Source organism: Oncorhynchus clarkii, chromosome 19 (genome assembly GCF_045791955.1).
Source record: "Oncorhynchus clarkii lewisi isolate Uvic-CL-2024 chromosome 19, UVic_Ocla_1.0, whole genome shotgun sequence".
Taxonomy (NCBI): Eukaryota; Metazoa; Chordata; class Actinopteri; order Salmoniformes; family Salmonidae; genus Oncorhynchus; species Oncorhynchus clarkii.
The window spans coordinates 39,890,569-39,905,086 of record NC_092165.1 but is presented as its reverse complement, the minus strand read 5'-3'; the positions used below and the strand labels follow the sequence as shown (position 1 = coordinate 39,905,086).

Here is a 14,518-nt window from a genome sequence, read left to right as displayed (position 1 = left end):
TTTTTATAATAAATCTTCAATAATATTCCAACCGGACAATAGCGTATTCATTAGAGAGGAAAAAGATGGAATGGCGTGCCCGCATGACCGCGCAGTAAACAACTGATTGGCCACAGCCTGTCTACTTGTTGAAACAGCTCTTATTCGACTCCCTTCCACAATAGAAGCCTCAAACAACTTTCTAAAGACTTGACATCTGCTGGAAGCCTTGGGAATTGCAATCTGGCCCTATAGACACAGCATATTGGATAGGCAATCACTTAAATTAAACTACAAACCTCAGATTTCCCAATTCTTGGTTGGATTTGTCTCAGGTTTTCACCTGCCATATGAGTTCTGTTATACTCACAGACATCATTCAAACAGTTTCAGAAACTTCAGAGTGTTTTCTATCCAATACTATTAATACGATGCATATATTAGCATCTGGGGACAGAATAGCAGGCAGTTTACTCTGGGCACCTTATTCATCCAATACTGCCCCCTGTCACCAAGAAGTTAAGGAACCTACCAGGTACAACACTAAATCCATAACCATGGGCACCCACTTAGATATCATCCTGACCAACTTGCACTCTAAATACACCTCTGCTGTCTTCAACCAGGATCTCAGCAATCACTGCCTCATTTCCTGCGTGCGTGATGGGTCTGCAGTCAAACGTCCACCCCTCATCACTGTCAAACGCTCCCTAAAACACTTCAGCGAGCAGGCAATCTGGACCCTCTCTTTCTAAAATTATCTGCTGAAATTGTTGCAACCCCTATTACTAGCCTGTTCAACCTCTCTTTCGTATCGTCTGAGATCCCCAAAGATTGGAAAGCTTCCGTGGTCATCCCCCTCTTCAAAGGGGGAGGCACTCTAGACCCATACGGCTACAGACCAATATCTACCCTACCCTGCCTTTCTAAGGTCTTTGAAAGCCAAGTTAACAGATCACCGACCATTTCGAAACCCACCGTACCTTCTCCGCTATGCAATCTGGCTTCCGAGCTGATCATGGGTGCACCTCAGCCACGCTCAAGGTCCTAAACGATATCATAACTGCCATCAATAAGAGACAATACTGTGCAGCCGTATTCATCGACCTGGCCAAGGCTTTCGACTCTGTCAATCACCACATTCTTATCGGCAGACTCAACAGCCTTGGTTTCTCAAATGACTGCCTTGCCTGGTTCACCAACTACTTCTCTGATAGAGTTCAGTATGTCAAATCGGAGGGCCTGTTGTCCGGATCTCTGGCAGTTTCTATGGAGGTGACACAGGGCTCAATTCTCGGGCCGACTCTCTTCTCTGTATACATCAATGATGTCGCTCTTGCTGCTGGTGATTCTCTAATCCACCTCTACGCATCCTCTGTATACATCAATGATGTCGCTCTTGCTGCTGGTGATTCTCTAATCCACCTCTACGCAGACGACACCACTCTGTATAACTTCTGGCCCTTCTTTGGACACTGTGCTAACTAACCTCCAGACGAGCTTCAATGCCATACAACTCTCCTTCCGTTGCCTCCAACTGCTCTTAAATGCAAGTAAAAATGCATGCTCTTCAACAGAACGCTGCCCGCCCGTCCAGCATCACTACTCTGGACGGTTCTGACCTATAATATGTGGACATCTACAAATACCTAGGTGTCTGGTTAGACTGTAAACTCTCCTTCCAGACCCACATGAAGCATCTCCAATCCAAAATTAAATCTAGAATCGGCTTCCTATTTCGCAACAAAGCATCCTTCACTCATGCTGCCAAACATACCCTCGTAAAACTGACTTTCCTACCGATCCTCGACTTCGGCGATGTCATTTACAAAATAGCCTCCAACACTCTACTCAACAAATTGGATGCAGTCTATCACAGTGCCATCTGTTTTGACACCAAAGCCCCATATACTACCCACCACTGCGACCTGTACGCTCTCGTTGGCTGGCCCTCGCTTCATACTCGTTGCCAAACCCACTGGCTCCAGGTCATCTATAAGTCTTTGCTAGGTAAAGTCCCACCTTATCTCAGTTCACTTGTCACCATAGCAGCACCCACTGCTGGAGCACGCACTCCAGCAGATATATATTCCTTCCAGTTCTCTGCTGCCAATGACTGGAACGAACTGCAAAAATCGCTGAAGCTGGAGACTCTTATCCCCCTCACTAACTTCAAGCACCAGCTGTCAGAGCTGCTCGCAGATCATTGCACCTGTACATAGCCCATCCAACTACCTCAATCCCCATAATGTATTTATTTATTTATTTTGCTCCTTTGCACCTCAGTATCTCTACTTGCACATTCATCTTCTGCACATCTATCACTCCAGTATTTAATTGCCATATCTTAATTACCTCGCCACTATGGCCTATTTTATTGCCTTACCTCCCTTATCTTACCTCACTTGCACCCACTGTATATATACTTTTTTCTACTGTATAATTGACGGTACGTTTGTTTATTCCATGTGTACCTCTGTGTTACTGTTTGTGTCGAACTGCTTTACTTTATCTTGGCCAGGTCGCAGTTGTAAATGAGAACTTGTTCTCAACTGGCCTACCTGGTTAAATAATGGTGAAATAAAATGTAAAAATAAAAAGTTGTGGCATATCAATAAGCTGATTAAACATCATGATCATTACACAGGTCCACCTTCTGCTTGGGACAATAAAAGGCTACTCTAAAATGTGCAGTTTTGTCACACAACACAATACCACAAATGTCTCAGGTTGAGGGAGCGTGCAATTGACATGCTGACTGCAGGAATGTCTCCCAGAGCTGTTGCCAGAGAATTTAATGTCCATTTCTCTACCATAAGCCACATCCAACGTTGTTTTTGAGAATTTGGCAGTACGTCTAACTCGCCTCAACCGCAGACCACGTGTAACCACACCAGCCCAGGACCTGCACATCAGTCTTCTTCACCTCCCAGATCGCCTGCGACCAGTCACCCAGACAGCTGATGAAACTGAGGAGTATTTTTCTCTGTAATAAAGCACCTTTGTGGGGTAAAACTCATTTTGATTGGTCTTTGCCCACATGACTGCGCCCCTGCCCAGTCATGTGAAGCCTTTAGATTATGGCCTAATGAATTTATTTCAAATGACTGATTTCTTGTATGAACTTTAACGCAGTAAAATCGTTGAAATTATTGCATGTTGCGTTTATATTTTTGTTCAGTATGCTTATTTCAGCAATTGAAGGACTTTCTGTATAGTTGTCAAAGGTTTTAGATGTTATATTTAACTAGGCAAGTCAGTTAAGAACAAATTCTTATTTACAATGATGGCCTAACCCGTACGATGCTGAGCCAATTGTGCGCCACCCTATGAGACCCGCAATCATGGCTGGTGATACAGCCTGGAATTGAACTAGGCTCTATAGAGACACCTCTAGCACTGAGATGCAGTGCCTTAGACCGCTTCACCACTCGGTCTGATAACCAACCCCCCTGGGCCATTTGGCCTAGATGCCCTGGCCAAGGAGTGGCAGAGGAGAGGCTATACGCCTTCCCCCTGATCCTGCCGATTCCAGCGACTCTAGACAGAATCAGGGAAGCAGGCCACCAGGCCCTTCTGATTGCCCCGAGATGGCCGAGACGCCACTGGTTTAGCACAATACTGTCACTCCTAGTGGGGACAGAATGGGAACTACCTCAGAGGCCGGACCTATTGTCACAGGCGGAGGGCACATTGCGGCATCCTAATCCCTCCCACCTGCAGCTGTAGGCCTGGCTGCTGGCCCTGGTCTGGTTTCGATTTTGAGCCCTCTGTTGTTAACATCTAACAGCCAGGGCCCTTTCCATCAACCTATGACACAAAGTGGCACGTGTTTTGCCAGTGGTGTGGGGAGCAGGGTGTTGCTCCAGAATCTTGCGGCATAAGAACTGTGCTCCAGTTCTTGAGGTCTTTGTTTGATGATGTGCATCAGCCATTTCAGCCATTTCAGCATGTCAGGATGAAGAGCAGGATGGGCCGCTTGGCAGCCATCTGCTCATGGCAAGGTTTCTTAAAGGAGTCCGTTGATTACGCCCCTCGAGCTCCCTCAGTTCCCAAATAGGATTTGGATCTGGTTCTTGGAGTACTATCCATACCTCCCTTCGAGCTGTTAGACGCTATAGACTTTAAACATCTTGCTCTTAAGACAGCGTTTCTGGTGGCCCTCGCCTTTACCAAGAGAGTTGGCGAGCTTCAAGCTTCACCTTTAAGTAATGAGTGTTATCGTCGATCTCTCCCGGGTAAACTGAGCTCTACTCTGCTGCCTAATCCTGCCTTCCTACCAAAGGTCCTGCTCCCAGGTCACGTGAACAGGGAAATGGTGCTAACAGCCTTATCCACCTCCATGCCCCCTGGGGCTCATGATGTTGATGTACACGATCTGTGTCGTGTACGTCAACATGTACATGACACAGCAGTCCGATGAGTTCCCGGAGGACACTGGTGAGATCTACCAATGATCTCCTTGTCTGGGAGAATCATGGCCGCAACAATGGGGTCCATGATAGGGTACTGGTCCAGTCCCAACTCCTCAGCCGAAGACATGAAGGTCCAGTGCTTTCACTGGCTTGAGACATGGAACCTTGAGTTCACCTTAGCCCAAGTTGACGCAGTTCATTGGAGAACTTGGAGCACTGAGGAATGTACAGTGCATTCGGAAAGTATTCAGACCCCTCCACTTTTTCCACATTGTTACATTACAGCCTTGTTCTAAAATTTATTAAATCGCTTTTTCCCTCATCAATCTACACACAATAACCCATAATGACAAAGCAAAAACAGGTTTTTAAGAAATGTTTACAAATTTATAACAAAAACGTATCACATTTACATACGTTTTCAGACCCTTTACTCAGTACTTTGTTGAAGCATCTTTGGCAGTGATTACAGCCTTGTGTCTTATTGGGTATGATGCTACATGCTCGGCACACCTGTATTTGGTGAGCTATTTTCAGGTCTCTCCAGAGATGTTAGATCAGTCCGGGCTCTGGCTGAGCCACTCAAGGACATTCAGAGACTTGTCATAAGGCCACTCCTGCATTGACTTGGCTGTGTGCTTAGTCGTTGTCCTGTTGGAAGGTGAACTGTCACCCCAGTCACCCCAGTTCTGAGTGCTCTGGAGCAGGTTTTCATCAAGGAGCTCTCTATACTTTGCTCTGTTAATCTTTCCCTTGATCCTGACTAGTCTCCCAGTCCCTGCCACTGAAAAACATCCCCACAGCATGATGCTGCCACCACCATGCTTCACCGTAGGGATGGTGCCAGGTTTCCTCCAGACGTGACACTTGGCATTCAGACCAAAGAGTTCAATCTTGGTCAGACCAGAGTCTTGTTTCTCATGGTCTGAGAGTCCTTTAGGTGCCTTTTGGCAAACTCCAAGTGGGCTGTCATGTCCTTTTAATTTGAGGTGTGGCTTCTGCCTAGCCACTCTACCATAAAGGCCTGATTAGTGGAGCGATGCAGAGATGGTTGTCCTTCTGGAAGGGTCTCCCATCTCCACAGAGGAACTCTGGATCTCCCTGCCAAGGCCCTTCTCCCCGATTGCTCAGTTTGGAAACAGAATGCACCCGAGCTCAATTTCAAGTCTTATAGCAAAGGGTCTGAATACCTATGTAAATAAGGTATTTCTGTAAAAAAAAGAAAAAAGAATAAGGCTGTAACGTAACAAAATGTGGAAAAAGTGTTAGGGGTATGAATACTTCCCGAATACACTGTACACTCTGCCCAGGCTGGTTTAATATCTAGAGCGTTCAGAATCCTAGAGCTCCTGCACAGAGCCCTGACCTCAACCCCATCAAACACCTTTGGGATGAATTGGAACACCAACTGGCCTAATCGCCCAACATCAGTGCCCAACCTCACTGATGCTCGTGGCTGAATGGAAGCAAATCCCTGCAGCAATGTTCCACCATCTATTGGAAAGCCTTCCCAGAAGAGTAGAGGCTGTTATAACTGCAAAATAGGGACCAACTCCATATTAATGCCCATGATTTTGGAATGAGATGTTTGACTAGCAGGTGTCCATATACTTTTGGATATGTAATGTATGTCTTATAGAACATATCATCTGCATAACACCCCTTTAATAGTATATCAGGTGTAAGTATAAAGTAGTTCTGTTCTCAGGGCTATATGTGAATTAAATTATAATTTTTCTAGGGATATCAGAATATATTTCGGGAAATTCCACTCACAATCCCCAAAAGGTATGGATGTGAGAAGCCAAACTCAACTGCTACAGTAATAGACCGTGTGAGAATAGGTCCTGAGAACTGACTGGCAAACTCTCGCGAGATTAGTGAGGCGCGAGTTTTGAATCTCACTCCGGAAACAGCTGCACCTCGAGCCAGTATGAAAGAATGCTAACGAGGATGCGAAGAGCAACGGTGTTTAGCTAGAGAACATCCAATCTCACCTAGCCTGGGTAGGCTCGGTACCCAGCCTCAATCTCCAGAGAGAAGAGGCTAACGTCCAGCTGAAGCTAACAAGCAACGCAATTCGCAGTGAGACAACTAACGTTTAGCCTCGCGCCGGGAACAGGTTAGCATAGTCCCTCAAGCGAAATCGAACAAAAAGATGATAGCTGAGCATCTCAAAGGAAAATCTATCTAGAATTCTACCGATTCCCATCTTTCAATGAGAAACGCATTTTAATTAGATCAGATAAGTGTGTTGTAACTGTTTTCAAATAATTACATCAACATACTGTGCCAACAGCACTAATGACGAACACCCTAACCACTGTCCTGGGAGAGTACAGTTAGGCCATGTCCAGAAGAAACCATAAAACCCCATAAACAACTTGATAGGTGTAAGCAATAGGATCAGCTCTGTTAAAAGTACACTCAAGAAAAACCTGTATTGATCATAGTGATTCAGGAGTATCGTTAAAACAGGTTAATATGCCCCACGAACATTAGAAAACAATAAGTAAGTAAAAACAATTAGTAAATCAAATCAGTGATGAGAGAATAGTCTAACTGATAACTGAAACAAACATGGTGGCATAGCAGGAGGATCTGAATACCATGAACCAAGAGTTTGTGAGTTTAAATCCCAGGTGAGGACATGTAGAATAATAATGACTGTATAAATGAACATGCACAATGTATGCACATGTATGTCAAATATGTAAGTTGAAAACACTATGTTAAAAGTACTGTGTCTTGTTAGCCTTGCCAACAAGACAAAGGAGATTATTGTGGACGACAGGAAAAAGAGGACCGAGCACCCCCCATTTTCATTGACAGGGGCTGCAGTGGAGCAGGTTGAGAGCTTCAAGTTCCTTGCTGTCCACATCACCAACAAACTAACATGGCCCAAGCACACCAAGACAGCCGTGAAGAGGGCACAACAAAAACCTATTCCCCCTCAGGAGACTGGAAAGATTTGGCATGGGTCCTCAGATCCTCAAAAGGTTCTACAGCTGCACCATCAAGAACATGCTGACGGGTTGCATCACTGCCTGGTATGGCAACTGCTCGGCCTCCGACCGCAAGGCACTACAGAGGATAGTGAGAACGGCCCAGTACATCACTGGGGCCAAGCTTCCTGCCACCCATGACCTCTATACCAGGTGGTGTCAGAGGAGGCCCTAAAAATTGCCAAAAAATGTTCTCTGCTACCGCGCACGACAAGCGGTACCAGAGCGCCAAGTCTAGTAGGTCCAAGAGGCTTCTAAACAGCTTTTACCCCCAAGCCATAAGACTCCTGAACATCTAGTCAAATGGCTACCCAGACTATTTGCAGTGTGTCTAGAACATTCATATTGTATATTCTGCAGTGGTGGAAAAAGTACCCAATTGTCATACTTGAGTAAAAGTAAAGATACCTTAATAGAAAATGACTCAAGTTAATGTGAAAGTCACCCAGTAAAATCCTGCTTGAGTAAAAGTTTTAAAGTATTTTGTTTTAAATATGCTTAAGTATCAAAAGTAAATGTAACTGCTAACATATACTTAAGTATCAAATGTAAAAGTATAAATCGTTTAAAGTGACTTATATTAAGCAAACCAGACGGCACCATTTTCTTGTTTATTTTTTATTTACAGATAGCCACGGGCACACTCCAACACTCAGCCATAATTTACAAACGACTCATGTTTAGTGAGGCAGTGAGGATGACCAGGGACGTTCTCTTGATAATTGTGTGAATTAGTCCATTTTCCTGTCCTGCTACGAGTACTTTTCGGTGTCTGAGAAAATGTATGGAGTAAAAAGTAAAGCATTTCTTTAAGAATGTTGTGCAGTGAAAGTTGTTAAAAATATAAATAGTAAAGTAAATTACAGATACCCCCCCCCCCCCCCCCAAAAAATGTTTTACTTTACTTTACACCACTGATATTCTGAGAACATGACAACCATGTTCTGTGTATGTTTGGCAGAACGTTGATGGAATATTTTTCTAATCCTCAGAAAACTGGACACATGAATGTTCTTGCAACGTCCCATAAAATGCATTTAGAACATTAATATAGAGAACATCGTAACCACATTCTAGATACGTTCTGCCTGACATGGAGAGTGTTCTAACTTTAACACCAAAACATGCTAAAAGGGTTCTCAGAAGGTTTTTGATAAAAGAGAGAATGTTTCCCAAATGGAAAATTGGACACTCAAACTAAGCGAACATTAGGTTAACATTACAAAAACGTTTTCTCTCCATAGAATTGTTAGTTGGGTATCCCAAGAATCTGGTCAACCAGTGCAACATGGCGCCTCCCCAATCCCCCCCAGCTGGCTGTTTGGGGTGGTCTCCTGACAACTGACCCCCCTCATCCCTCCCATACACCCCCAGCTCCACCCCTCCTGCTGCAAGACTTGGACATGACTGCCACACTGAAAGACAGCCAGATAGATACATTTTACAAGTTACACAGTGTCAAGCTTATATTCTAACACAGTGATTGCACAAACCATGTAAACAAAGAGGAGATCATGGTAGCCTTCATTTCTACATGGACACTTTAAATATCTATAGTACAGTGGTAGCGATAGTAGTAGTGCTGTAGTAGTAGTGATAGTACAGACTTTGTTGTCTGTTCAGATACACTGCATTATGTGTGGCTGATAACATATGGTGGTTGTTTGGAGATTTCCAGAGTGTGGTGATGTAAGGCCACTTACTCCTTACTTTCTCTGGACATGAGAATGTCCCCAACAACATCTGGAACTCATTGTGACACACAGAATGATGGGGCCTTTTCCTTTGATTCAGTTGAAGCTCAAGGCCAGGGGAGTGAGAGTGATCTATTTCCTGTGGCTGGATTTGTGAATGAAGAGGAGACAAAAAGGGGAGTGCACCAGACCCAGTGATACAGTAGACTACAGAGACAGTTTGAATGGATTCAATTCACTTCGGTTGTTGTTAGCCATTTACTTTGCCTGCCTTCCCAACAGTATCTCTGTAACCGAATATGCCTGGGTGTGTGGGTATTTGCCTTTCTCTCCCATCTCAAAATGTACAATTGTACTGTATTTAGAATTTATTTTCCATTCTGAGGATACAATTGGAATACAAATGTTTTATCCCTTAAATGTTGTGCCCTGCAAAACCCTAGTGGATTGTTGCTCTTAGTTGCTATTTGATCAGGGAGGATGGGGCCCCTCTCAAGAAGCAAGAGGGGACACAAAAAGGACTGACAGGGAGTCATCCAAGTCCTGTCCTTTTAATGATAATTGTATTTTTCAGTATTCCAACAATAACAATTATGTGATAGCACTGAGATGTCCTGCCTCCCCCCAGTCTCTGGGTCCGGTGAGCCAACATTGTGTAAAGACTATAGCAGCCTGGGTTAGTAGTATAGGCCTAGAGTCATAAAGGGTGCCATTGTTTCTAAGACCTCCAAAAAATAGAGAGGAAGTAGATTCAGGAACAAAGAAAATGTGAAAAGAAAATCCCGGCAGTGTGGGACTGTGTTCTATTTAGATTTGGAGGTTCAGGAACCGGGAGGAATGTGGAGAGCCCAAGTGAGCAACAGTGAAATATTTCTTCCAATGGAGGCTGTTTTTTTAAAAGGAATGGGTTATTATAGTTGGCCAGTTAAAGCCCTTAAATAGCCATGACATCATGGCTGGGGCTGGTGCTGGAGGGGAGAGACAATGGAGGGTTTGTGCCCGAAGAACTCTAGAGAGCTTTGGGGAGAGTCGGGGGGCGGCTAGAGTGGGGGGTTAGAAGCCACATCTGGTCTCTACCTGCCCTATTCAAACGCGGAGTGGGAATCAAGTGTTCCAAACTGCATTCGAGACATTTTACTGGTGGCTACACTGAGCTCAAGTTCGGTACAAGGTGCATGGCTTTGCTCATATTTGTACTGTGCACCTTCATATTTATGAAATATGCCTTATGAAACATGTTTTCTAAGTACTGTATAACACATTCACTATACTTATGAAATGTGTTTGATGTCAATATTACAATTGAATAGCGGAAACATTTGAGTCTGAAGCCTCAGAAAGTAGGCTACGAAAAAAATGACAAACTCAGCGCTGGAATATTGGAAAAGATTTGAATGTTTGTGAATGACTAATACCATGAAGTGCAGTAGAATCATGTGTAATCTATCTGATGCTCTGCTTTGGTTGATCTTCTATAATCAGTCATAATGTTTGGTATTCCAAATGGTAGTAATTGGCATGGAACTTAATATGCACCATAAATTAATCAATGTTTACCTCACAAAGTAGATATGCATTACAAACAATCTATTATGTTTCACTGATTATATTTTCAGTAAGCCATGTCTCAGCTCCACCACATGAAGTCAGTCAGTCAATGACATCAACTCCACAGCTGTCTCCCAGAGCTGCACTTATGAAAACTGATCATATTACTCCCAAATGTTACAGCGTGTGACCTTAGCATGCACCCCCTCAGTGTATTCTATCTAGAAATGCTAAATTTACTCAGATGGGGTCAAGTGTTTTACTGTGCCTCTTTGGCTGGGGGCGCTTTGTCAAGTGGGCCGTGTCAATGACATTGTAAAAAGTGTGAAACAAATAGCATTGAATTCAACTGAATTTTCCCCCCACTGTTTGTTGAACCCTCTGCTTCATACTTGTGTCCTGGGTTAAAGGAGCAGTAAAACAGAGACTCTCATTAACAACCAGTGTCTACTCCATAATAACAACTTCATTGATAGTGATCAGATGCTGTTTTTGAATGCAAATCGATTATATAAATCATTTACAAACTTTGAAATAATCAAGACAAACACCCATCTGAGATCAGAACTAGAAGGGAACTCTAGTTGATATTAGCCCAAACAGCCACAGAAGCCTTCACCACTAGTGAAACCCTAATAGGCTTACCTCATAATCTCTGTCATCACCCTCTGTTAAGACCTCTAAGGCCTTTTCTGTGTGCCTATTGGGCATAACGATTATACCATGTTAAATTCTATGTTGAAAAGTTTGCATCTTTTGCTCGCAATGATAAAACGTTATTTTCTCTCACAGTGATATGTTGTCCCCTTTCCCTTACAGATTACTCTGGCGCTGATAAGACTGGGCCAGGGGTCCCTGGTGGGGTGGACTCAGAGTATGGCCCTGACGGCCTATCAGGAAAACTAGGTAGGATCATAAAAAAGTAACATTACTACAGTTAATTGCATTACATTGAGTCTTATTTTATGATTTTCGTATCCATCTCTGCAAGGTATTAAACCCGAAACTCTCCTTCCTCCTTTTCCCAAAGTTCGTCCCCGTTTCACCCAGCCTGCTAAAATGAGGAAGCGTGTGATCGCCCGGCCCGTCGGGAGTTCTGTGCGGCTGAAGTGTACGGCCAGCGGTAACCCTCGGCCAGACATTGTGTGGCTGAAGGACGACAGGCCACTGATGGATAGTGAGGTGGGCGAGGGGCGCCAGAAGAAGTGGACCCTGAGCCTGAGGAACCTGACCCCGGAGAACAGCGGCAGGTACACCTGCAGGGTCTCCAACCGAGCCGGAGAGATCAATGCCACCTACAAAGTGGAGGTCATACGTAAGTATCAGAGAGTCACAGAGGTCAGTCATAAATACACTTAACGAGCCAGTCCACCTGGAAAGATCTCATAACTAATGTATGTGGTAGAATCCTCAGGGGAAGGAACCAGATAATAATGTAGTATATATCACAGTACTTCAGACCGAGTTCTATGGATGTTGTGATAATGATCATTTTTGGCTATCATGGATGAAAATCAATCTGGTCAGCAGTGGTACAATTGCCACGTAATCGTAGTAATGTTGGGTCTGGATTTGAGGTGGAACCACAACCTTTTGGAGATCCTTACTTTGAGTTTGATCAGTAAGTCTTAACTCACATCCCTGTTCCATTGATGAATGTTAGTCGTATCCATGCTCTATGGATGAATGTTACTCATATCCCTGCTCATGGATGAATGTTTACTCGTATCCCTGTTCCATGGATGAATGTTTACTCACATCCCTGTTCCATTGATGAATGTTAGTCGTATCCATGCTCTATGGATGAATGTTACTCATATCCCTGCTCATGGATGAATGTTTACTCGTATCCCTGTTCCATTGATGAATGTTACTCGTATCCATGCTCTATGGATGAATGTTACTCGTATCCCTGCTCCATGGATGAATGTTACTCGTATCCATGCTCTATGGATGAATGTTACTCATATCCCTGCTCATGGATGAATGTTTACTCGTATCCCTGTTCCATTGATGAATGTTACTCGTATCCATGCTCTATGGATGAATGTTACTCGTATCCCTGCTCCATGGATGAATGTTACTCGTATCCCTGCTCTATGGATGGATGTTACTCGTATCCCTGCTCTATGGATGAATGTTACTCGTATCCCTGCTCCATGGATGAATGTTACTCGTATCCCTGCTCTATGGATGAATGTTACTCGTATCCCTGCTCCATGGATGAATGTTACTCGTATCCCTGCTCTATGGATGAATGTTACTCGTATCCCTGCTCCATGGATGAATGTTACTCGTATCCATGCTCTATGGATGAATGTTACTCATATCCCTGCTCATGGATGAATGTTTACTCGTATCCCTGTTCCATTGATGAATGTTACTCGTATCCATGCTCTATGGATGAATGTTACTCGTATCCCTGCTCCATGGATGAATGTTACTCGTATCCCTGCTCTATGGATGAATGTTACTCGTATCCCTGCTCTATGGATGAATGTTACTCGTATCCCTGCTCCATGGATGAATGTTACTCGTATCCCTGCTCTATGGATGAATGTTACTCGTATCCCTGCTCCATGGATGAATGTGCTCATCTAATCATGAAGATGAGAAGCATATTGACCGCAGGTCTGAGAATGAGTGTTGTGTTCTGGTGTGTGGGGTGAGGAGGAGGTGGCTGCTAAACCCCAAGCCCCTCCAATCTGAGCTGATTAAGGTCCAGCTGCCTGCCTGCCTGCCTGCCCCCCCCACCCAAACACACGAGACGTGTGTGCTGTACAACTAGGAGCAGAGAGAGAGGAAACTAATCACATGTGCTATTTCTCTCTCTCTCTAATAACTGTATGGACATCTGCGCTGGTTCAGGCAAAGAGTCAGCCATGTGGGAAATGTGGGATGTCTGTGACAGTTTGTCCATTATGTCTCTCTGCAGAGCAGACCAACTCCAAGCCCATCCTGACAGGCACTCACCCAGTCAACACCACAGTGGACTACGGTGGGACTACCTCATTCCAGTGCAAAGTGAGGAGCGATGTCAAACCCGTCATCCAGTGGCTCAAGCGTGTGGAGTCAAACGAGGAGAGTCGGTACAACTCCACCATTGAGGTGGGCGACCATCACTTCGTGGTTCTGCCCACGGGAGAGGTGTGGTCACGCCCTGATGGCTCCTACCTCAACAAGCTGCTCATCACCCGTGCCAAGGAGGAGGACTCTGGAATGTACATCTGTCTGGGCGCCAACACCATGGGCTACAGCTTCCGCAGCGCCTTCCTCACCGTTCTGCCAGGTAATACTAGTGCCAGGCTGCCTGCCCTTTAGTACATCATACTCTTAAACTCTTACCTGGCCTCCCAACAATCCAACTTTCAAAATATTTCCCATTGTACACACAAACTCCTCTGTTTCCAGTTTTCTTCTTCCACAGGTTCTTGTGAGCTTTGTATTGGTGAACAATGTAGTATTGACCCACTGCAGTGATTTAGAGTGCTGAGCGATAAGTGCTTTTTGAGGTCGGTTCAGTTTCGGTTCAGTTATTAAAAAGATAATCATGTTTTTTGATTTCGGTTTAGCAAATGTTTTTTTACGTTAATTGCACTATGCATTATGTGGGTTGAATGCTGTAACAACAGAATAAAACAATTAATAAAAGTCCCATGATGTTAGTGACTGCCCATTTACTGCTTATCTGAGTTATCTCTACAGAAACTGAGCATTGAGCTCACAAAAAAAAATACATTAAATTCAAATAATTGAACCGACCAAAATATTGGTTCATCGCTCAGCACTATTCATTTCTCTACCAAGACTCTCTCTGCATGTGTAGCTACTTCTTTGTTCAACTTTATTGTTTAGAAGGATTGACTCCATGTTGACT

The 14,518-nt window shown here is 44.2% G+C and overlaps 1 protein-coding gene across 1 annotated transcript in view; it reads left to right on the top strand.

The window, feature by feature from the left end:
- The window catches only part of LOC139375189 (fibroblast growth factor receptor-like 1), a 54,410-nt gene that overhangs the window by 37,289 nt on the left and 2,603 nt on the right, over nt 1-14,518 (top strand). The window contains exons 4-6 of the mRNA XM_071116752.1: nt 11,461-11,547; nt 11,672-11,956; nt 13,577-13,930. Of these exons, the coding sequence (XP_070972853.1) occupies nt 11,461-11,547; nt 11,672-11,956; nt 13,577-13,930 (726 nt within the window). The remainder of the gene's footprint in view (nt 1-11,460; nt 11,548-11,671; nt 11,957-13,576; nt 13,931-14,518) is intronic.